We start from the raw sequence: 25979 nt of genomic DNA, 5'->3' as shown, positions 1-25979 counted from the left end.
AGTTATATGAAGGATGAGGTTTCATTCATGGAAATGTACATAATATTTCATGAAAACCAAAAGATAAAGCAGATGCAAAGTAAAATAATTAGTTAACCTGGTTGCAACTTGCAAGTATTATGTTTCAAGTCTTTAATTGAGCGGTCAATAATCAGACAACTGCTAATATAGAAATGCAATGTTCATTACTCCTAAACAGTCCCATCATATGATAATCATCGATTAAGTAAAAATTGATTGAAAAATTTATAAAAAGCTTTTCTATGAACATGAGCTCATAGTGTCACTTCACCCAAACAGTAATTTAAATAATGGGGAATAGGAGATTTTGGTTACCATGAAATTTAAGTACAAGCTTATCCGCTAAATCACTTTTTTTTTTAAAGTTCTATTTTCTTTTTTTCTTATCTAAACACTGTGTTAGTAATAGAGATACCACTAAATTAAGCACAGCTTGTTAATATTTCATTTATAATATAGAAAGAGCAAAAAAAGGTGGAGTTTGTAATAATGATGCTGACATGGCATGTTTCCATTGGTTGCAAGGGGAGACAGCGGTCCAAAAGAGAAGCGGAACTGGTGCTTTCTTTACTTTGTACCGTTATGATATTTGAAACAAGGGAATAAAGATGTACTCGTTGTTGTCAAAGGCCATTATTATGGTATCTCCACTTTGAGAATTCCCCTCAATTTTGCTTATTCTTTACCCCTTCTCTCCCTTCGCCTTTTCTTGTTCCTCAGCTCTGTGGGACTAACCACAGCTTTCCCTTCATCATTCTCTGTTGACTTATAAACTTTTTCTTTTGTGACCTCTTTCTTCCCTTGCAAGAACTAGCAGCTTCATCGTCATCTCTAACACCATCAAATTAAGCTTCAATGGGTATGTCTTTGTTTCTTTTCTCCTCTTCTTTCTTTCTTTTATTTGTCTGTTTGATACCTTCTTTTTTTTTTTTTTTTATTCTTTTTCCCTGTGATGCCATATGGTTAAATGTTAATCAAGTTTTGGATTATAAGCTTTCTTTTTTGTTCCTGTTTATGTATATGCTTGGTTCATGGATTGAGTTACTCTCCAGCTTTTTGTTTTACTGGTATCAGTTTTATTTACTTATGTTTGTAGAATTTACTTTTGGTAAACATGTGTTTTTGTTTTGGTTGTAAATTGCTGATTATGGATAATTGTTAGCTTTCCTAGTAATATAGGTTAATGGATTGTTAACAATCATAAAATCAAAGTTCTGATAACCATTTTAGATAACTTTTGCATATATCAACGGTATCTAGGTTAAGAATTAAGATGAATAGGACCTGATTATCATCATTTTGTAAGTAATTCTTTTCTTTAAGTAACAACTATAGAATACTCTTGAAGAAATCATAGTTGGTTTAATTAAATTTTATACATGAGCCTCATCAAGAATAATGTACTGGCAGTCTGGACTCCAATTTCCTGTGCATACTGTAAATATATGAATTATCAGTCACAAGGTAGCTTCACGAGTTAGTGTTATGTTTGTTTAAGGCAAAGAAAGTGATTTTTTGTGACTTTTTCTATATGGTGATAGGACATAAATGGACAAATGCTACAGTTAAGTCATTAATTGTATTCTTGAGTTGACTCTTCTTTCAAGCACGTCCCTTGTCAGGGGTGAGGGAAGGACTACATGAATTCTACATACTGTCATTTATGAAGCCGAAAATGTTCCAAAGTTCCTTGGTCAATACTTCATAGGTCCTTTCTCTGTTGTCTGCTAATTAGGCTGTCTGTCTCATATTCCAATTTTATTTACCTAACTTGTCTTCACTAGCCAAGACACTGATAAAGTGTCTATAGACTACATAACTTATGGATAAAACTTAATGGACTCTTTCCACGTATTCACTTAGTATGGTTTTAAACCTTGATTATCAATCTGATTCAGAATTCAGTTTATATTTTGTAATGTTAATTTATGTTATATGGATATAATGATTATCATGCTTCATGCACAATTCTGTCAAGCTAATCTTCTGGGTGAATATCAGTATGGCCAACAAGAGATAGATCCAAGATTAGGACAGATTTTGGTGATTGATGTTAAAGGTAATTCAGGTATTACAATTTCATGGAGTATTATGCTGAAGAAGAGCCTTCAGAAGTGTCCAGAAACCTTTCATAATATAAAAATTGCAAGCACAATCACCTTCCATAGCCACATAAAGGTACTCTACACTCAATATAGCAACTCTGGTACCCAGCCAAAGGTTAGCCAATATCTACCCCAAAAGTGTTGACCGATTAAGCTTAATTCTATTTCACACTATCAGTAACTTACCGAAGGAAATCTACCTTTTCTCATCCAGGACAGCAAAATAAGAAAAAAGACAAGAGGAGAAGACGTGAGAACTTGCTATGTGAGGGAAAATAAATTAAAAAAAACAAAAAAAAAATGACTGAATTGTAGATAGGGAGACCAGTGATAGGTTGCTTAGAGACATGAGAGACTAGAAGGATGGATTGTTGCCTCTTATAGCTATGACCTTAGAGAATGAGTTTTGGGATTTTTAGTTTGTTTTCTTTTCCATTTGATTAATATAGTTGAGTCTAAAGAATGTAGATTTGAAAGTACAAGGGGCCAAGCTCAATTATGAGTTCGTTTCATAGTGGTTTTGTATTTTACCTTCTCTATTAGTACTGCTGATACTGACATGCAACTAGCATCACCCTCATGGATCTCTTGACCAACAGGTTTGCTCTGACATTTCTGCAATAACCGTTGGTGGGGTTGGAGCGGGAATCAATATATGAAACTAAACAGAAACGACATTTTCCCTTATAACATGCTGTAAAAATGAACTTCAGGAATAGTGATAGAATCCTTCAATGTATCTGTTAAGGTACATTCAGGGAAAGCAGAAGAAAGTGTCCATTTCTTCTCAGATTTTGCTGCTGACATAGAAATAGATGGTCCAGAGAATTGGTCATCATTTTCATTTTTTACTTTGAATGAGAGAAATATTCTTAAATATATTATACTCACTAAGCTAGCATCATCAGTTAAAATTTATTAGTTCATTTTACTATGAAACAAGAAAGTCACAAAATGTGCAGTATTATCTTCATTCCATCCCAACATCGAGCCTTCATTTGACTTCTAATTTCCATATCTTATCTTAAGGAAAATGTCGTCCTTGCCCATCCCTGAAGTCTTTGTCCAGCACAATAGGAGGCATGCTTTGTCATTGTGGTTCACCAAATAAGTACAAGAAGCTGGATTCAAAGCTTGAAAGGAAAATGATTGAAATGAAGAGAAGTGCATCAGGACAATCAAATTTCAAATCAATTGACAGCATAATTGTGAGGTTCCCTCAGTTCAGGGACGGATTGAAAAACCTCAGAGGTGTATTTGAGCAGTATGGTGGGTTGCAACAAATTTGCTTTTCAGCTCTATAAGATATTATCTTGGAGTTTTACAGCAAATTGACTCTCTCTCTCTCTCTCTCTCTCTCTCTCTAGATGAAGACTCTAATGGAACTATTGATCGTGAGGAGCTGAACAAATGTTTGGAAAAACTGCAATTTCACCTGACAAAAGAGGAGGTTGAGGATTTGTTTCATTCCTGTGACATTGATGGGAGTGAAGGGATACAATTTAATGAGTTTATTGTTCTCCTATGTCTCATCTATCTCCTAATGAAACCTTCCCCATCTCCTGATACTGTATCCACAGTAAACTCATTTTTGTTTCTTTTCCTGATTTAAGAACATAGCATGTTAAGTTAGAAAGTACTAATCAGTGTCTTTCATGATGAATTGGGAATGTTTCAGACATTGAAGATAGATTCACCACAGCTTGAGGCCACTTTCGATACTATTGTTGAAGCATTCTTGTTTCTTGATAAGAATGGTGATGGAAAATTGAACAAGAAAGACATGATCAAGGCACTAAATGAGGCTTCGCCTTGGGAAAGATCCCCTGCGCATGTCACCAGGACTAGATTCAGTATCATCATCTTCACTCATTATACTTTCAACTATCTAATTTCTCAGAAGTGTCTCTAATAAATTCTATTAATCCTTCTTTTGGTAATTCCTATGGAAAAATGCAGAAGAAATGGACTGGGATAAGAATGGAAAGGTCAGCTTCAGAGAGTTCCTCTTTGCTTTTATCAACTGGGTTGGGATCGAAAGTGATGAAGAGCTACCTGACTGAGGAAGCTAACTGCACTTGAAGGAGCTACACAATAATCTGGAATGAGGTCAGATTAAGATTTGTTCATATACCTAGGGCATCCAAGTATTTAGTCAAACTGTGGTGCTGTATCAGTTCATATGTCATTACTGTTTTCTTTCAAATGAAACAAATATTAGATATTCTATTAAAACATCAAAATTAGTACTGAATACTTTTATTTCTGTCCCTCTAATCTTTTTGTATCTTGTCATATATCATTACTGTCATCTTTCAAATGATACAAATTCAAGATATTCTATCAAAACAATAAATTAGTACTGATTATTTTTATTTCTGTGTCTCTAATCTATTTCCTGATCTATCTGAATAAAATTGTAATTACAATGTATGAGAAGTTCATAGCAGTGGGTATGGCAAGAAACTGTTAAGGTTAACCGGTGTTATACTACACTACATTTTCATCAAAGTTGTCCAGATAGATACCATAAAAAGCACTCTTCTCTCTTGTTATACACATCCTTCAGTAGTATACAATAATTGAAAAAGAAAATTGTAATGAAAAACATATGTGCTAACAACTCGCCTCTCCTTTGGTGAGTTTTAATGTATTCCCAGAGCATGGATTCCCTTAACCAATGACAAAGAAGAAGCATTTCTCTGTTTCCATTCTTCCGTACCCTCCTTCCTTTGACCTTCTTCCATGAAGATTTTGTCATTCCCATCAAGTATGCTCACAATCTGCCTCATGGTAGGCCTTAATTCTGGGTCAGAGCGTGTGCAGGCAATTCCTAGTTTTGTCAGTCTCAACAGTTCTTTATCATTGTATTCCTCATTCAACCTAATATCAACCAGTTCCTCCAGTGGCCTTCTTTGTGTCTCAAAGTCATGGACCCGCTTTACCAATAATACCTCAGGCCGCCGAAAATCAGCTGCCATATGTCCACTAACCACCTCAAGCACCACCACGCCAAAGCTATAAACATCAGCCATTGGGGTTGCTTCTCCGGATTCCATATATTCTGGTGACATGTAACCAAAAATTCCACGAACTGATTTGTTCTTGTTGGTAGCTGCATGATGGCCGTGATCATTTCTTGTCAAGAATTCAGCAAGAGCGAAACTACCAAGCCGTGGGTTCATTTCGGAATCGAGAATGATGGCTGAAGATGTAATATTTCTATGGATAACTTGTTCATCCCATTCCTCATGAAGATAAAGAATGGCTGAAGCAAGGGACTTGATAATGCTGTATCTGTGTTGCCATCGCAAAATAGGGCTGCCAATTCTGTTATTGTGATGGAATAAGAGGTGACTCAACAGTCGATTGAGTGAATAATCATATACAACAAGCATCTCTCCTTGTTCAGTGCACCATCCACGGAGTTGTACCAGATTACGATGACGAAGCCTTGCTAAGTTTTGGAGTTCATCTGAAAATCGTGTTCGCAATGCAGGGCATTGAGTCATGCCAAGTCTCTTCACAAGAATGTGATGATGGTTGTCAAGGAAACCTTGGTAGGCAGTTCCGAAGTCAAGCTCTGCTTCTCTGTTTGATTCTGCGAAATTGTTGGTGGCAGAAATGAGTTCCTTGAAGGATATTTCTCTGGGAGTTTCAACCACAAAGAAGTTTGTTGGTCGGCGAGAGCTGTCATGGTATAAGCTGGAAGAATTGATTCCAAATTCAGCAGTTGCATATAAAGTTTCTTCAGTGGCAGTGACATAATTTGATGAAGCAAACGTGACTGTCGTGTTGGTGCTTGTGGTGGTGGAGGACCTGCCCCCGGTAGTGCTCTTGCTTCCGCTGGTGTTGGAAGGGGATGACAAAGAGATGTATAGAGGGTGGGACTCGAATGATGGCAAAGCTGGCAGTTTGCCAGAAATGTTACCAGAAAGCACTTCCACAATCCATTTCATATTAGGCCTCAATAGCGGGTTATGGAGTGTGCAGAGAAGTCCTATGTGAAGCAACCGGTCCATATCAGCAAGCCTGTAAGACCCGTCTGTAAGTCGAGTATCCCCTGCATGTAAAAGCCTGCCTTCATCAGACAGCCTACGGATCCAGTCAAGCAAAATGATTTGCTCGTCTGGAAATGTAAGATCCACAGCGCGCCTTCCAGAAACCACCTCTAACACAACAATCCCAAAACTGAAGACGTCGGATTTGGCCGTAGCCACACTTCGTTTCTGGAAGCTCTCTGGTGGCAGATACCCAATTGTGCCACCAATCCTGGTTGTGTCCGCCAAACGGAACTGATGCCTTTTTGTTGCTGGTGTCTTGATTTGGTACTCAAGTTCATGTTCAAGCCACCGTGCCAAGCCAAAGTCACCGAGCCGTGCATTATAGTGCGAGTCAAGCATTACGTTGCTTGTCTTTACATCCCGGTGTATAATCTGAGTTTCCAATTGTTCATGGAGATAAAATAATGCAGCTGCAAGGCCTCCGATAATTTTCCTGCGGCGCTCCCAGTGTAAAGGAGCTGCGCCAATGTTTTCAGGCCTCCGAAAGAGTACTCTGTCAAGGCTCCGATTGGGCATGTAGTCATAAACCAGGAGCAACTGGTCTTCATGTACACACCAACCCCTTAGCCGAACAAGATTTCTATGTCGTAGATGAGCCACAGCCACCAATTCAGCTGCAAAGGTCTTCTCAAACCTCTCCCCTTTCTCTGCCAAACATTTCACCGCAACCGCGGTTCCGTCACTAGGTAAAACTGCTCTATACACTTTGCCAAAACCCCCACTTCCAAGAATTTCATCTTCACTAAAGCCATTAGAACCTATATAAAGCTCAGCATAACTAAAAATCCTTGGATTCTCTCCACCGACCTTCTCCAACATCTGAACTCCTTCCAGGTCATGAAACACACTGGGTTGCTGTTTACTCGGCACATCATGGTGACAAAAATGAACCCATTTCGAGTCATAGAACCGGCGCAATGCACCGCCAATGAAATCAAGAATTTGACTCCCACATTCCCGGTATGGATGTTTCTTGACCTCCTTCATGGCAGGTTTATCAGATTTGGTGTGGTCCAAGGGGGCGATTTCATCGAAATCAGCCGGTAAAATGAAGCAAAGCCGGTTTATCTGCATGGTGGTGGCGGTGTTGGGTGGCGATGCCTAGATGAGCACGAATGAAGGTGGTGAGGAAAAACAAAAGGAAATGGAACTTTGGGTATGTATTAAATGATTCTCTTGTGAATGGCTTTTGGGTTAGTGCTTTAATTCAACATTGTTAGGTTTGCATGGTTGAATTGTATTGCTGTAAACTTTCTCAACCAGGAACCTACCGCCCTTTTTGTGATGTCACAAACAAAAACCAAAAGAAGATTCTTTTCATAATTTTCCAATCCTGCAAAATAATCTATAGTTTTGAGGAACAATAACACCAACAATATAAACTTTCTATTGGATGATTTCACACTAGGAATGCTAGTCATAGACGCACCTTTAGAGCGCGTGAGAACACCTTTGGCAAACCGTTTTATGGTTTTGCTAAATCCTTTCCAAAAATAGCCACAACTAAGAACAAATCTCCCTCCATGTGCTACCTGCTAAGCATCAAAGTTCATGTGATAAGCATTGAATATGGAACTGCTTCTATAGGTTGGGTTGGTGCATTATTGTCCTCTCTAGTACTGGAGAATAATTATTTCATTGATTTGTTTGGATTATATCATGGTATTGAATTTTAATGCAACCAACTTTGTCATATGTAGCTTTTTTTTTCTTAAATTTTTTTACATTCTTTTTTGAAATATGGATTAGGTAACTATTAGCTAGAAATAGTAACTGTCCTTTTGAAGACGTCCCATAAAATTGGAATGATACAAAAAAAATTAACACAACCCTTGCGCAAAGATGACCTGCACAAAATCAAGAAATTATTCAAATTTTTTTATTTATCCAAAAAAAAGGTAAAAATGATAACCCTTAGTAATTACTTATATGACAGTATTTGATATTTTTAAATGGTTTGATATATCTGTTTCGATATTGAAAGACTATGCCCATTTACCTTCAAATGGTCTAAAATAAGGACAAGAAAATTTATTGAGATTGCCTTGGTCCAAAAATTGATTACATTGCCATTTCTAGTTCATAAATTTTAGCATGTAAATTTAAATGAACAAGGTAATTAATTCATCGCACTGGGGACTGAAAACTTGAGCTGGATGAAATTGACATCACTTTGTCACATACACCACTATCAAATGCTTCCCAATTTAATGGACATTCTGATGAAAACAACTTTTTGATTCAAGTGCACCACAGTGGTTTCATATCTTTAAATCTGTTAATCAAAAGTTAAACCTACTTTTTCATTTTCAAAATAAATAAAGGTTCCTTTATGATTTATCTTTTGATTTTGTCAATCATTTATTCAGTCGTAATTGAAATTACATCGAAGAAATCAAAATATGCGTAAGAGACATAAAATCATCGGATAAATAAACCCATAAACATTTGATATATCACAAAAAGACAAATATTATTAAAAAAAAAACAAAAAGAGTGTTTGAAATCATGTGAGAGCACAAAGAAAGGCGCAATTAGGAGCATGTCAGTGTAGAAATTTGTCACCAGTCTATTAATTTACGGTGCATTGATGGGAAACATTGGGACTTTTTGGCAAGGAGACAAATTGTTTAATGTCTAAGAAAAATAAGGATAATGGCTGGGTAGAGGTAGTTTTGAGTTGGGTGATGTGGGTAGCCTACTTTGCAAAGAGGGCATCTCGGTCGGAGCTGGAATACACTGTAGATTAAATGTCTGTGGGGTAATGCAAACTGTTTTGATTTTGACTTTTCGGCCCAGAAATTTAACTGCAATTGATGTGATTTAGCTTCTTCTCTCTTGTCCCTTTTCAAATATATAACTTTTTTTTTTTAAATTACGCGGGAAGAGCTCCATTGTATCAGGCGGATACAATTTTCGACAGGCATATGAAAATAAAGGTACTGAGCAAGTGTCATGGAGCTATTATAGTTGTCATCGTTTATAAGTCACTTAAAATTACTTGTTCGATGTGAGAATTTTGGAAACATCTTGCCTACTTCATTCCTGAGAGGGGCTAGGGGTTAGGCGTGAAGAGCTAGGCGTGATCCTCACTCACCCAATTTGATGACGTCCTCGTTGTCGTTGATCACCTTACTTACCTCCCTCGAAAGTGCTTGACGTGAAATTTGATCAAAGTTAGATTTTATATGATATTTTTTATCACGGGATCATTATCCTCTCCTTATTGTTACGAGGCTATTACTCTCTCTCAAAAAGATTAATCTGATAAAGATATGCAATGTTATCGTTTATAAGTCATTTAAAACTTTTTTACTTGTATGATATGAGATTTATAAAAACACTTTGCCTACTTCATTCTTGAAGTACTAAACATGACAGTAAGATTAAGAGATATTACTAATGAGTTGTAATAATTAATAATAATCATAAAAATGATATTATCAATACAATTTTTGTCACAAATTATAATAACAATCATAATTTAAGATTGAGAAACTTGTGAACCGTATTCTTATACAAAGCTTCTTGTTCTGTGATTGTTTAAGTTAGGGTGTTCGTGTTAAGTTGACAAGATAAGTCTAGCTAAACGCTTGAAAAACTTGAAACATTTAACTACAATTTATGATGATTAGGAAGATGAAGCTGATGATTGATGACGGCATAATACTTATTTTTATTCTCTTTGCAGTTCCCTTAGTTAAAAAAACAATTAAATCTCAACAACTACACATTCACCGATCCAAATTGGAAAGAGAAGATGGAAGGAAACATTTAACATCAATCAAAACTCAAAAGAAAAGGTTCACCTAATCCCATTCCCACTAAAATACAATTATGTAACTCATTCTGCATATTAAAGTGACAAAACATGTCATTGTTTTGTTCCATTACACTTTTTAACATCACTTATAACATTTATTTTATTAAGAAGATATATAATTGTACCCAAAGCTCACATATAAACAATAATGAATTTAAGATTTTGTATGAGAAGTAGTAAAACGATAATTATATAAATTTATAAATTTATATATTTTAAATTTTATATATATAATAAAATAATAAAAAATTAAAAAACTAAGACATAATGACTGTCATCACTTACTACTACCTTGACTCCACCGTGATTATAAGATTTTGGGTTGATAAAATGCTTTTGCTTTATTATCTATGTGTTTAAGTCATTCATATCTCACTTGGTTATGAGCAATGCTTTTCCATTAATTTAGAACCAATCATTGATTATAAGAGATAATTTAATCTAATTGAAGACGAATTCGAATGAGGATTTTAAATTCGAATTTTGTAGGCAGGGGCGGAACTAGTTAAATTTTGTTGAGGGGGCCAAACATAAAAGAATAAGAGTTAAAAATTTTAAGAAACTAATATGTTAAATTCAATCAACAATAAAAATATTGATAATAGAAATATAATACTAAATATAAAACTATAATTTAAAAAATATAAATAGTAAAAAATTATATATAAAATTAATAATTTCTTCTTATATAATCAAAATTATTTAAATACTATATATTCAAGATAATTTCATTTCAATTAAATATAAAACGTAAAACATATTAAAATATATACTCAAGTTAATTTCCTCTTACAAAATGAGGATTAATAAAAAAATTGATACATCGATGAAATTTTAAATAATAATGTAACACTACAACTTATATTTGAAAATTATATAATAATTTATTAATTTTTAAATATTAAAATCATAAAAAATAAAATCTACTAACATAAAAAAGAAGAACATGACAAGCAAAAAGTAGAAACCACATATTACATAACAAAAAAAAAAAAGAAAAGAATATAGTTAANAAGAAGAACATGACAAGCAAAAAGTAGAAACCACATATTACATAACAAAAAAAAAAAGAAAAAGAATATAGTTAATGATTTGTACGTAGAAATTTGAGAACGAAAATTTATAGAAATTATATCATATGAATAAATAGAATAAAAAAATAAATATAAATAAAAATAATTATATAAATTGAAAAAAAATAAAATTGAGTAAGATATGTGAAATTATTTTATTATTTATATTAATTATTAAATTAAAAAATTATTTTGAGAAAGCCATTAATAAAATATATAAAAAATTTAAAATTTTATATGTTATAAACAATTTTTAAAAGTTTTGGGGGGAAGGGGCCATGACCCCCATCACATAAGGGGGCTCTGCCCCTGTAGGGATGTAAGAGAGTAATTTAAATATTATTTATGTGGACATAGTTCATTAATATTGTGAGGCGTTTGGGTATGTGTTAACAAAAAGGGCCACAGACTTGTCAGCTTATAAATTTCCTGGTTTGGCTGTCCCCCTTTCATGATACATCCCTATCACATATCTGGTCCAGAGCCTGTAAGGGAAATAAACACTGGTGCCATCAAGCCATCTCAATCTGAAATTACCCTGTTAATTGAAATGAACCTAATTTTTTCCAGCTAATTGAAATCAACCCAAGAGAGAATCAGACAATTAGTCCATGCCCCACTAACAATGACATTCAAATTAATACAACAAAAACCCAAAAGAGGAAAAACAAAGTATAATCTTATCTGATTATGCATTAAAGATTTGACTTGGTGACACATTTTTCTTGAATAAATGTCAAATAAAAGGTATATATATACTAGAATGAAGACAAGGGCAAAAGCCAAAAGTTGGTTTTGCCAACTTTTTTGGGTTTGTGCTTTATTCAACTATGGGTGGCATTTGTTGAATTTTGGGACCATGCCGGCCAACGCAAGCCAACGCCCATGCTGATTTTTCATGTTGGTAATATGGTACGGTATCTCAAAATTCCATCTTCGAACCATCTTATTAAAGGCGTATTTTCCCACTTCCATCTCGTGCATTCATGATTTGTCTCTTGAAGTGATTTCCACTAAACAATAATTTTTTGACGAATTTAAACATTATTTATAATTCTAAATTCTAGAACATATTACTTTTTAGTTTAATTTAGAATATTCTAAATTCTAGAACATTTTACGAAATTTGATTTTCATGAAATATATTTATTTAATGTGAATTCATCGCTGTTAGACGAATAATTTTAGCTTTTTTAATTTATTTTGGTGAGAGATTCAAATTACTTAGGATTTTCGTATCTCAAGTCCAAGAGTGAAATATATAGTCAGGCTCTATATTGTATAGAAGATAGCCTTTTCTTTTCGATAAAACGAAATATTTGTAAAATTGAGATATAGTTTTTAGATATTTTCTGCTATAGTAATTATTACAAGATTATACAAAGCTGGATAATGCCTTCAAGACGATCATTTTACAAGTGAAAGGTACAGTTACCAACAACATAGAGGCAGTACTTGACAATTTCTGTTGGTATATTGTTTTCTTGTTGCGTAAAACTAAAGCAAATAATCAATTGACAATTTGTGTTCGACACAATTATTACAATATACATATATATATTATTGTGTAATCAACTCAATATTTTTAGCAGCATACCTCATTTTTTAATGTTATGTACAAATCCAGCAATTTTATGCTAGAAAGATTATAAGCAATAGAATTGACTTCATAAATGGATTTAATCTCCATAGATTTTAACGTAATTAATGTAGGGTTAATCTCCCTCCCTTCACCTGTCTAGGCTGATGATCTCTTTAATAAAGATGGGTCAAAGTATAAGCGAGTCAAGACAAAAGAGCTTATTTTATGGACTGAGATCGCATCAAATTCTGTCATAAATGCCAATATATACATCTTTATATCTCGTTTGTTATGAGTCTTATGACATATCTAACGTTAATATATACATCTTTATATTTCGTTGGTTTGATAGACTTTCCTGTAAAAGAAAAACACAAAACCATTGAAAAGTTGCAAATAATACATTTTAATAATTCTATCGATTAAGTTTTCAAATAACCGTAATTAATTTCCTTCGTTATTTTAGCTTATATTACCTTGTGATCTTTCCAATATATTCTAGAATTGGTTTCAATTGCTTTCTATGTAGTGCGTCAAAGCAGATTGTTAAACCTCTTACAATTAATTTGACGGTGTCCGGGTACATGATTTGATTTCTTACAAAGGAAACGAAAATGAAAATTGCATGACTTTGAAAAGGGGCAAAAATTGTGTTTTCCTTGACCTAAATCTAACAATTAAACATTAAGTACCGATTATCAACGAGTAATTTCATGTGAGAACAAAGTTTATGGATTAAAGGATTTGAATCTTCTTAAAAGGAGATGACAAAATTATTATTAGATTAAAGGTTGCGGTCATGATTTTAACAAGTTATCGTGAATATGTTAATATGTTGAATAGGTGGTGCGTTCCTCTTTCTGTCAAATATATGTTAATCATAAAAGTATAAAATGGATAGAGTTTGTTCTGGTAGACTTGTGATGTACGTGCTGTTCATTTTTAACTTTAGATAGGTTGTAGTTGTTGAATTGTTAATCAAATACTAAGTCAACAAATTAAATTCAACACCTCGTGGTAGAATCAATTGATGTTTTTTCTATTCAACTTTCAACATTCTATATATTCTTGGAAGAAAAGTGCAATGTTTTGACTTTGACATGAGGAATTCTAACATAGGTTTCACTACATATATAGCACATCAATTTCTAGAATAAAATTGTATATTAGGACTATATATATATATATATATATATATATATATATATATATATTATTAATGCTTTACTATATTTCAAATGATGGTGAGAATGAAATGCACACACTATGTAAAAATTAGTTAAATTTCAATATGTTTATGTATTTGAAAGGATATAAGAAGATGGATTTCAAATTTACAAATAATTATTGATTTTTTAAATTCACGATTAAATAGGAATTCAACATATTCATGAATTTTAAAATAATCATAGAAGTCATATTTACATGTGTTTGATGGCACAATCAATACTAAATTTGAAATCCAAATTTTTCTTCTTTCAAATTCAAATTACCAAATGCAACAATAGGTAGTGCTATTTTCTTGGATTACTATGAATATAATAAAAAATACTAAGAATTTATGAGGATTTATTTTTTTTTAAAGTAATCCAATAGTTAAACAATCAAATACTTTAACATTTTCTGTTTATAACATGGATCATCATGTATCAAAGAAGAGATGTATAGAATTTAAAAAAAAAGAAAGCAAAATTCAGTTTAAAAGAGAAGATTACCCATGCAAGTAAAATGAAAACCCTATGAGCAAAGACAACCAAACAATGTGAGGATTGATAAGAGTATTAACAAAGTTTTCTACTATATATGACGCAAAAATCATTTTACAAAGCTCAAGGTATTTGATTTCCAGATCACGATAAAATTCTTTGACATGAGATTTTATGAATTCCCACCAAGAAGCTTTTACAGAAGGTAAAAGATTTTCATCTTTCTACCTTCTACGTCTTAATTTTAGAAATATTTCTGACACAACGATTTTTCATTTTCTATTTAATAAAATTGAAAAATCACATCATTAAATTTTCTTGGCATCATATATGCATAAAAAATGTTAATTTGGCTGATTTTTTAGAAAAATTGTAAAGACAAATTTTTTTGAAAATTCTCTAAGTGGGAAATATTTCTAAATTTCACAAAGGTGTTGAAATAAATTAGAAGAGTTTTCAATACAATGGATTTCATTTATTTAATAAAGTTGATAATTATTTTGAAACTAATAAGAATAAAAAAATTGTAAAATAAAATACAAATTAAAACTAAAAAATATAACGTTTAAAGTCAAGACCTTTTTCATGAATAAATATGACGATGGAGCCGTTTCAAGAAATAAGTGTGTTTTTTCGAATATTCTTGAGATGAAAAAAATCTTTTCAAGTCTTATCATAGTATTGGGAAGACTTATGAAAAATCTCCAATATTTAAGAATGGGTAAAAAAAGGTTAAAAAAATAATAAATAATAATTAAGTGAAATAACATACAATTAATTGGTACAGTTGTTTGAATAGACATTGCGGGTGTTTTATTCTTTTTATGATAAGTCCGTAGATTTTATCAATATTAACAGATAAGATGGAAAAAATTTTCTCCCCTAACATGTTACAGCTCCTTATGACCACCCTTGTTACAAACCATACCTTGCACTGCCAATCCTCAAAAGTCACTCATCGCCCTTAATTAACAACAACATTCCCTATTATATATATACACACAGGACAGTAATACATGCAACCAACCTAAATCTGCCCATGTTGTAAGCATTACATATACCCATTAATGTAAGTCTTACATACACCTTAACAACACCTATCAACAGATAGAGATAACCACACATCAACACAGTATCAAGTACCACAACATATGACGAGTCTACCATTAGTCTGCTCCAATTTCTTCTTGGATCATATCTATGCAACACATAAGATCTCTCTTCTCACCCCTCCCTTTGCAAGGCAGCCCAAACACCGGTTGTGCTCATCCAACACTGTCCTAATGTTAATTATTTTTGCAAAGAATATTCCCTTCACCTCTTTTACACGTAAGTGTATTTTTAAACCTTAATTTAGTTTCATAAATTATAATTCATCTATTGAAAGAAACTAAATCAAGTTGAAAATTATATTAGAAAAGATGAATTTAATTAAATTGTCAATCATACCTAAACAAAAAAAAAAAAGTAATGACAACTTTCTATTTATATCAAACGGTTGGATTCTAAACCTTATGACCAAGTTCTGTAAACGGATTTATATCGCAATGCAAAAAGCATAACAGAGAGAGAAAAATGGTTTTTGCTGAGTTAGATTGACTAAGATGAGATTAATCACCAAATAAATAACTTTTTGGTGGCCATCCGTTAGAAAAGATTGTCTTCTTCTCGCGTTTAATTCCCTAATTAGTTCATTAAAGCTAACCATCTCATATAATTAAATCAAATGTTTGGGTGTTTTTAAAAGGAAAAAGAAAAAAAAAAAAATCAACTCAAGACCAAATCATTTCTGAAGAAAAAAAAAAAATTAAAGTTGAGCATCTAAGATTGCTTCTGATGTTTAGGATTTGTGGAGACTCTTTATCATCCTTTGATATAAAGTGAACTTAATTAGTTCTAAAATACTACTAATTATAGTGCAAAGTTGAAGCGTATGGTTCCCATGGCATGGCAGAGAGGCAGTTAAAAGGTAATTATACTTATGATTTACTTTCTTTTGTTGGAATATATGGCTTTACTTATGTTCTACTGCAAGTAGCGATCCAAGTGACTTGAAAAATCAATTCATAATCTTTTCCCAGTGGTTTACCCATCGTTCATCTGGATGACGCTTACCCTTAATAAAGGTGAACTTGGAGAAGCATATTTGTGTTCTTCACCTTGGAGAAATGCGTACTTTGAATCTATAGCTGTCTTCGGTCATATTAAAAATGGAATATGTAGATATATTACGTGGGATGCATGGAACACGACGGGATATGGATTGGTTAGCTGTTTTCCTTTTGAGGGGACGATTCCACTGACACTTATAAATAGCGGAGCACATCAACTATCTTTAATTGAGCATTGATCAAAATAAGAGAAGAAAGCAGGTTTCAATGATGGATCAGCAAGCACAAAAGAACGAGACGGCAGAGCAAGTTCCAGAGATGCAACCATCTGCATCGCAAAAGAAAGAGGCAGCAGATCAACAGGCTTTGCAACTAATGGAGCTATCGGAAAGACTGTTCGAGTATGCCATGAAAGACCAGTGGCAGAATGTGGTGAAGGCCTACATGGAGAAGCCTGAGAGCCATAAGGCCAAGATTACAGAAGCTGAAGACACTGCTTTGCACTTAGCAGTCTCAGGTGGAAAGCTAGAATTCGTGTGTCAGTTGGTGAAAATCCTGGGAGAAAATGCTTCGGATGTTTTGAAAGTGAGGAATAAGGGAGGGAATACACCACTTCACACAGCAGCAATACTGGGAAATGCACACATGTGCCATTGCATGGCCTCAAAACATTCTGATCTCATTGCTGAAAAAAACGAAGAGAATGAGACCCCTTTTTACTTGGCAGCTAAGTATGGCCATAAGAATGCTTTCTTTTGCCTCTATTTTTGTTACCCCCAAAGAAACCGCTGGGATATATGTAGCAGGGATGCAAGCGGTAATACCATTCTTCATGCTGCCATTGATGGAGAACACTTTGGTCAGTTCCGTTTGATTACTCTCTCTTGGATTCAATAAATATTTGCAATTTCTTGATATTATTTTGACTCTTTTGATGAAAAACTCTGTTCTTATAGCCAAACTTTTCCTTCACAGATTTGGCATTTCAAATCATATGCAAATATCGAGAGCTTGTGAACACTTTCAATGTCAATGGTTTATCTCCTCTCCATGTTCTAGCCACGAAGGCTAATGCATTTAAGAGTGGTAGTCGTCTTGGACTGTTTGATCGGCTCCTCTACCGCTGTAAGCAAATTTTCGCTACCAAATTCAGGCTTGAGTGTGAATTTGTTGTAAATATAATCAGGAAATGGGTGTTATTGATTATGTTGTAGGCATCATAGTGGATGAAATGACGGACCAAAAAAACGAGAGCAAGGATTACGTGAAAAGGTTTGAAGAAAATGGTAGTCATTATCCTTGCTTCCCACAAACCCACGAAACCTGCGTGCGCTTCTTCCGAATGTTTCTAGGTGTGGCTTGTTTTGGCATGCCAGGTAGGTTATTCTCCCATACAAGGAAAATATAACTTTTTATTTTTTAAATTTAAAAAGCAAATAATAAAAGTAATAAGCAATGGAAACCCAGGTTTTGTAGAAATACGTTCTTTTGGAAGGAAACTCCTTTCTTACATTAATGGCGAGAAGAAGAAGAGCAACGGCATAATTGACGAAGAGAATCCTCAAGGGACAAGCAAAGTAACTGATCAAGGTAAATAATTTAAGTTTGCCCATCACTTTTTCTGAAAAAGCAAAAAAAAAAAAAAATTCATTATCACTTGGCAGAAATCATTACTCGTAATCATATATATATATAAGCAACCATGCATAATAAAGCGTGAAATTAAATTTTTGAACCTGTAGTTCGTAAAAAGAAAAAAAAATGTGGAATTGTAGGTGAATTTTCATCATCTCAATCAAAGCCAAAATCAAATAATTCAAATGGTCCTGCAAAAGGATCATTAAATCCAGGGACTGGTATGCACTAATTTTAACATGTCAAGTATGATTTATATCTTACTTTTTCCTATAGATTAACATCTGAATTAAGTTTCTTTTTCAAAATAAATTTAATTCAGAGAGTTTGTCAATTGGATTTTGATTTATATAGTAATAACAAAATATTGGGTAATGCTCCTTTTATGTGCTCCAATCCATTTTTCTTTCTTTTTGTTTTTTTTTTTTTTTTTTTTGAAGGTACTAGCCCAAAGGCGAACAAAGACGGAAAAGACGAGTCTTGTCCGGAACTGCATAGAGCAGACTATTTTCCAGAGAATTATACCACATTTATACAATTTTTCAAGTTTCTGATGAAATTCGTGATGGTTGTTCTGGGACTTGGTTAGTATAAAGTCTTTACAATATATATGTGTATATATATGTATATATATATATATATAGCAAGACCTTTTATGATTATGGTGGTGCAGGCTTTCGAAGGATAAAGAAGATAACAACAAAGAAGCAGAGACACACATGGGCTTCTCAGGTCATGGATAAGTTGATTGAGAATGCTTCTATGTATAAGTATTCTGGTTCTGGAGGACAGACAGGCACTGGCATTGGCGGAATGACTGAAGAATTTCCATGTAACCCAAGCCTAACGAGTGCATCTCCTCAGGATACAAATGCAGGCAATGTTTCCAAAGTTGGAATCTTAGACAAACTAGGAGAATGTCATAACGAAACAGGTATGATTTATTTATTTATTTTTTATTAGAGAAGCAGGCAAGTTACAACACTTGTTCTGTTACAACTAAACAAAATAAGAATTCCCCAATGACGCAATTGATTAATTTTAAAAGATTCAAAACTAAGATACTTCAGCATAGCTTCCTATATATTTCCTAGGTGTCAGATATATCTGTTTTTAAATGTTTTGTTATTTGTGCAATATCATGCAGAGATACGCAACTTAAAAGCAATTAGCAATAGAGGACGAGGCTCCAAACTTGATCTACGTACCTAATAAGTTCCCACTCTTAAAAGTTTCTAGACTATGATATCTTTTCAAGAAATTGACTTCCATGAATGTCTACGCTATCTATTGACATTACTAAAGTTATGATATATCATGTAGGTTCCTCAAAAAAGGAAGGGAATGATGCGCTGGTGGAGAAATTTCTTGGAGAATACCATATTACAGGAACTGTGGATTCAAAGACTTCAAAGTACGCCGTGGAGATGAAATTTGAAAAAAAAGTTGCAATTGAATCTAAAAAACAGAAGACACCTATTCTAATAGCAGCAAGTAAAGGGATAACCGAAATGGTGGAAAAAATTTTAGATAAATTTCCAGTTGCAATCCAGGACGTGGATGCTGAAAACAAAAATATCATCCTCTTAGCCGTAGAGAACAGACAAACTCATACTTTCCAATTTCTTGTGGAAAAGAAACTATCACATGAAAGTGTTTTTCGACAACGGGACAACCAAGGAAACAATGCATTGCATCTTGCTGCAACCTATGGACATTATCGATCCTGGCTGATTCCAGGATCGGCGTTGCAGATGCAATGGGAACTCAAATGGTGCAAGGTATGATCTATTGATGCTTAATTCTGCAATATGTTTTCGGGCTTATTGATTGATTCATGCATTTTCTCCATTTCTTTTCTGTTACCTTATTTTCCTTGATTTGAGTTGTTCCCATGGATGCCAGTTTGTCAAGAAATCCCTGGCAAAAAATCTACTTGGTCATTACAACAATAAGGGTCAAACTCCAAAGCAGATCTTTACAGAAACACACAGCCCTTGTCAAAGATGGCAGTGAATGGCTCACCAAAACCTCTGAATCATGCTCCCTCATTGCAGCACTCATTGCAACAGTAGCATTTGCCACTGCAGCAAACATTCCAGGTGGTGTCAGTGATGATACTGGTAAACCGGTTCTAAGAGATGAGCCTGCATTTGGTGTCTTTGCCATCTTATCTCTTGTAGCTCTATGCTTCTCTGTTACAGCCTTAGTCTTTTTCCTGGCGATTCTCACCTCCCGATTCGAAGAGAAGGATTTTGCCAAAAAACTGCCGAGGAAGCTTATATGGGGTTTAACATCACTATTTACATCAATAGCTGCTATTCTGTTCTCGTTTTGCTCAGGGCATTTCTTTGAACTGAGAGACAAGTTAAAGTTTGCAGCATTGCCACTATACACAGCGACCTGCTTGCCTATTTCCTTCTTTGCTCTTGCACAACTACCGCTCTACTTTGATCTTTTACGGGCTATCTGCCAAAAAGTGCCACAACGCAGCAATAAGGAATCTGCATCGTAATCATCTACTGGCCTTTTATGCTGTATAATATCTGGCATGGTGTATGAATGTGCTTGCTATTGTTGTTTTCCAATGATCCATGTGCCTCAGACATCAGTGTTATTATCTTTTTTTATTAAAAAAATTGTTTCAAAAGTGAAATCATATATTAACAAAAAATAAAATTATTGTATTGGTTAAGCGAGTAACTAATTAATGAAAATGTAATAATCATTAAAACATAATTTTTCCGTACATATAAGTAATTTTTTTTTTTGCTCAAACAAAGCCCATTATATTAACAGAATGGTTTTAAAAAAATCAATTCAAATCATTGCACCGGTACAAAAATTCACCTAAGTAAAATTTTGTATTGGGTTCTTTCTTAAAGTTAAATTTTTACGTTCCACCGAATTAAAACTGATAAAAAGTGAAAAGTAGAAGTACATATGGTTGCCATGGTAGCGTGCAGCCCCCCATTAGTGGCACGCTCAAGTTCAACGTAGATAGGGCTGTTAGGGGCAATCCGGGGGAAGTGGGAATTGAAGGAGCTCTTGGAGATGACAGTAGCAGCATTTTGATTCTGTTTTCACTATCTGTGGGAGTGAGAGATGCTAACTCAGCAGAGGTTTTAGCTATTTTAAAGGCATTACAGGTTTCTTCTGCATCAAGATGGGCAGGATCTCATAAGATTATTGTTGAAAGTGATTCATGTTAAATTTTTTATTTTGGTTAATATTTATTTTTTAAAAAATTATTTATAATGTAATATTATATAGAGAATAACCAGAAAAGTCATTACAAATAAAGCAATACTTCATGAAAAACAATTAGAACAAGTGAAGTACTATTTCACGCAGAATAATTAGAACAAGTAAAGTATTACTTCACGTAGAATAACCACTTCATATGGATAGCAATGAAAGCAACCTGAAACGAGTGACAGGATTTACGAGTTACTTTCATTTTGAGATATTTCGGATAATTTGACTTGGTGGCTTAAATATGAAGATAGTTAAGAGGTCTTCTTCTTAACATTTTCTTAAAGTACGAGTGTTTCTACTTCTTATTTCGTTTTCGTGTATCCATTCATGTACACCTTCTTTAATAACTGTTTATATACATTTTTATCTCTTAACTTGTTTTCATACAGCTTTTCATGTATACGTCTTTTCTATTATCTTTTACTTGATAACAAGTTTTATTACACCCAATTACTTCAACGGTCACTCACATTATATGCCATAAAATCATCACCTTAATATCTACATAATGTATTACAGTAACAGTTACTTAGGTTCATGAAAACCTTTTGAATAATTACCACTTTTGGCACTATATATAAAACCTCACAATTTATTTAGAAAGACTTTTTCTCTCCCTCAGAGCTAACACATTCTCTTCCAAAGCTTTTCTCTAAATTATCTCCTTAATTCTCTTCTACTCCCAAATTTTCTTCTTATTCTTTTCCACCTGCAACGACATTCAATTTTTCAAAAACTGTTCCAATTTTCGTCTTCATCATCTCCGGCGCATCCTTTATTTGTTTATAACGCTTCCTCTCCCTATCACAAGAACACACTTTACAGCCATAAAAGTGGGTCACTAATCCAAAGGATGTCCCTTGGAAACTAAGATCAGCCATAATGCAAATTGAATGGTATACAAAAAGAGTGAATGAGTGGAGTTGCAGGAAGATTTCGAGGGAGGCTAGTGAAGTAGCAAACAACCTACCCAAAACAGGGGTGATGCATAGGGATGAGCTTATCTGGGTGGTAAGTGGAGTTGGGGAGGAGGAGGATGATAGGTAGGATTCGGTGGGAGTTGTGAGAGAGCTTGATCATGTAGGCAACCGGGGTTCTTATTTTGTCAATAGGATTGTTTATACAGCGATGCTACGATTGTATTCTCCTCTTCTTGAGGTGCTGTCTCTACCCTCTGCATAGATTTTGTAAGCTCTTTCTTTGAATGAAATATTATTTTGTCTTTCAAAAAAAAATTATAAAACTATTTGTCTAAACTGAATTTACATTTTGGGTGTAAAAAAGAAAATAAGATCAGGATCAAGAAATTTATAAGAAAAGACACAATTGAGAGAAGAAGGAAATATTATTAGTGGGGGGCAAGGCACATAGAGACTTATTTCAAATTAATTTTCCTTGGGTGAGGAGTAATTTAGGACTCCACGAAAATGTTGAGAGAGTTTCTTAATATTTTATTCTAATATTAAATTAATTATTAGTGATAAAATAAAGGGTTAGGCTTAAAAAATATGGTTCAATAAAAAATAAATAATAGGATAAAAATAATAGCAAAAAGAAAAATAAATAATAATCTAATTAATAAATAGATAATGAAATATGTTTTTAAAAAAGGAAAATAAGAATGATATAAAATGTAGGATGACAAGAAAATAAATAAAAATATAAATACTAAATAAATAGATAGTATTAATGAGAAGTAATATTTTTTTTAAAAGAAATATAAATGATAAAAATATAGGAAAAAAGAGAACAAATAGCAATAATATCTGAATCAACCAAAAAACTAATGAATGAAAGGTCTATATTCTTAAAGAGTAAGAAAATATAAAAAAATAAAGTATAATGGAATACGTATATTTAAAAAATAAAAAAATAATGATAAAAATATTAAAAATGAAAAAAGTTAATAAATAAAATAAACAACTTTTTTGTGCATCATCATGACCCATTCTTTATTCTATTGCATTAATTTGAGATATTTCTTGTGAGTGAATGGAAGTCTCTGATGATGAGATTTTCTAGAGAAAATTATAGAAGTAAATTTTTTTAGGAATTCTCTAGGTGATGTAATAATTTTAGATACCACCAAACCGTTAATTTTAAAAGATTTTCTGACATAATTATTTTAATTTTCTATTAATAAAATTGAAAAATTACATCATTCATTTTATGTTTGCATCTTAGGCTTCAAAAATGTTAATTTGGCTTATAAATGAAATTCTACGACGATGAGAATTTTTAGGAAAATTGTAAAGACATTTGTTTTAAAAATTCTCTAAATGAAGAAATAAGTCTAAATTTCACTAAGTGTTGGAAGAGTTTAGAAAAGTTTTCAATAAAACCGATTTCATTTATTTAATGAAGCTGATAATTATTTTGAAACTAAAAAGAACAAAAAATTGTAAAATAATAATACAAATTAAAAATAAAAAATATAAAGTTTAAAATCAAGACCCTCTTCCATGAATGAATCTGATGATGGAGCCTTTTCAAGAAAATAAGTGTGTTTTCTTGAATACTTTTGAGATGGAAAAAATCTTTTCTAATAGTATTGGGAAGATTTAGGAATTTATTCTCCAACATTTAATAATGGGTAAAAACAAGTTGAAAGAAAAAAAAATAAATAGTAAATTGAGTGAAATATAGGTAAATATAAAATTAAGGATAATTAATTAAAAATTAAAATAAGATAACATACGATTAATTGGTATCGTTTTTGAACGAGTATTGCGGGTGTTAATACCTTTCTTGCATGTAACCGAACTTTTGAAACTTAATTCAATTTCTTAGATTAGAATTCATCCTATTGAATGAAACTAAGTAAAGCTTAAAATGTTATTAGAAAAGATAAATTTAATTAAATTGTCAATCACATCTAAAAAAAAAATATGTCGATTTCCTATTTATATGAAAGATTGGATTCTCCAATAGTATAGGCTTTATGATATCCAAGACTCTCGTTTTAGTTTAAAGATTTTGTTTTTGATTTGCTGGGTTTGCTGCTACCATTCTAACCGCTGTATCTTAATCAGTGATTAAATGATTTCTCCATTCTTGACCGATTGTAGACCGCTGGAGCTGGATTAGTGACTCTGTTGTCTTCCTTTGTTTTGCAAGAGTCTTGGACACCTTTCTCATTTGTTTGAGGAAGCATCAAGTTCTGTAAAAGGATTTATATGGAAATGCAAAAGGCAAAAACAGAAGGAGAAGTATGGCTTCTGCTGAGTTAGCTTGACTCAGATGAGATTAATCACCAAATAATTAACTTTTTTTGGGTGGTTATCCATTAGAAAAGATTGTCTCCTCTCGTGTCTAATTCCCTAATTAGTTCATCAAAGCTAATCATCTCATATAATTAAATCAAATGTTTGGATATTTTTAAAAAGAAAAAAAAATCAACTCAAGACCAAACCATTACCATAAAAAAAAAACTTCAAAAAAAAATTTTAAAGTTGAGCATCAAAGATTGCTTTGATGTTCAGGATTTGTAGAGGTTCTTTATTGTCCTTAAAGTTAAAGTGAATTTAATTATGTATGGTTTTGGTTCCCATGGCAGAGAGGCAGTTAAAAAGTGATTATATATTCTGATTTACTTTCTTTTGTTGGCATATATGGCTGTAGACACCTATAAAAACAAAAAATATATATATATATATATAGTATATAATAAATAATAAAATAAACTAAAATATAAAATAATTAAAAAAAAGGGATGGCTGGGCGTACGCCCAGCCATCCCTTCCCCCAACCACCACGCATGATGGGGTTCTGGCCACCAACTCCCTGGTGCCAGAACCCCATCGCCGGGTTGTCCAAATTTTTGGACAACTCGGCTCCTTAAAGACCACCTGCAACCTGCAAAAAAACAACAAGAACAAAAACAAAAATCCTAGATCTACCAGCAAAAAAGCCTAGCCACAAAAAAAATAAAAACAAAACAAAAAGCAAAAAAAGAAAAGGGGGTTAGATCTGAGAAAGGAGAAGGAGAGGGGTTCAAGGGTAAAGAGTTTTGATCGGCCGGCGGAGAGAAGAGAGGGAGTGGATCTGTCAAGGTGTTCGACCGGCGGTGAAAAAGAGAAAAAAGGAGAGAGTTTGGCGCCGGCGACAGGAAGCGAAGAGATCCGCCAGGCGAGAGAGAAATAAAGAAGAGGAAGCCGAGGAGAAGGAAAGTTTTAGAGAGAAGGCAGAGAGAGAAATCAGCTAGAGAGAGAAAAAAAAATGTGAAAATGAATAAAAAAAGCTAAAAAAAGGGTTTTTATACCCAGAGGAAGGAGAGCAAAACGGCGTCGTTTCAGAGGGGCAAGCAGAAGTTGGAAGGTCCAGGCCAAACGGCGTCGTTTCGAGCAATTCCACAGGTACCAAACGGTGCGTTTTGAGATCTGCCTCGTGGGCTTCAAAAGGCAGACCGGGTGTAGTGGACTTGGGCTCCTGCGGGCCACCGAATTGGGCCAATCGCAGCCCAACAAGGTATAACCCTTTTCTTTTTTGTTTGGGTTTGTTTTAGTTAGTGTTGGGTCTAGCCCATTTTAATTAAAATGCATTTATTTTTTAGGAAAGAAATATTTATATAATATGAATACTTATATTTAATATTAAAAAAT

The 25979-nt window shown here is 33.3% G+C and overlaps 2 protein-coding genes and 1 pseudogene across 4 annotated transcripts; 2 read left to right on the top strand and 1 right to left on the bottom strand.

Moving 5' to 3' along the window:
- Nucleotides 646–4396, top strand: LOC18602733 (probable calcium-binding protein CML22). 3 transcript variants are annotated; one of them, XM_018120013.1, is made up of 5 exons: nucleotides 646–880; nucleotides 3156–3395; nucleotides 3494–3576; nucleotides 3805–3979; nucleotides 4086–4396. In XM_018120013.1, the coding sequence occupies exons 1-5, from the start codon at nucleotides 877–879 to the stop codon at nucleotides 4187–4189; spliced, it is 606 nt and encodes a 201-aa protein (XP_017975502.1). In that variant the 5' UTR covers nucleotides 646–876; the 3' UTR covers nucleotides 4190–4396. The 3 variants fall into 3 exon arrangements, with proteins under 3 accessions (XP_017975502.1, XP_017975500.1, XP_017975499.1); XM_018120011.1 differs by having other exon boundaries at nucleotides 3494–3696; XM_018120010.1 differs by having other exon boundaries at nucleotides 3494–3705.
- LOC18602732 (receptor like protein kinase S.2) lies at nucleotides 4645–7840 on the bottom strand. The gene has a single exon (XM_018120009.1). It carries the CDS (start codon nucleotides 7262–7264, stop codon nucleotides 4772–4774), a length of 2493 nt encoding a protein of 830 aa, XP_017975498.1. The 5' UTR covers nucleotides 7265–7840; the 3' UTR covers nucleotides 4645–4771.
- Nucleotides 16841–20725, top strand: LOC108661630 (annotated as a pseudogene).

Source organism: Theobroma cacao, chromosome 4 (genome assembly GCF_000208745.1).
Source record: "Theobroma cacao cultivar B97-61/B2 chromosome 4, Criollo_cocoa_genome_V2, whole genome shotgun sequence".
Classification (NCBI taxonomy): Eukaryota; Viridiplantae; Streptophyta; class Magnoliopsida; order Malvales; family Malvaceae; genus Theobroma; species Theobroma cacao.
Note: the sequence above shows the minus strand (reverse complement) of the source record. Positions and strands in the feature narration are given on the sequence as shown.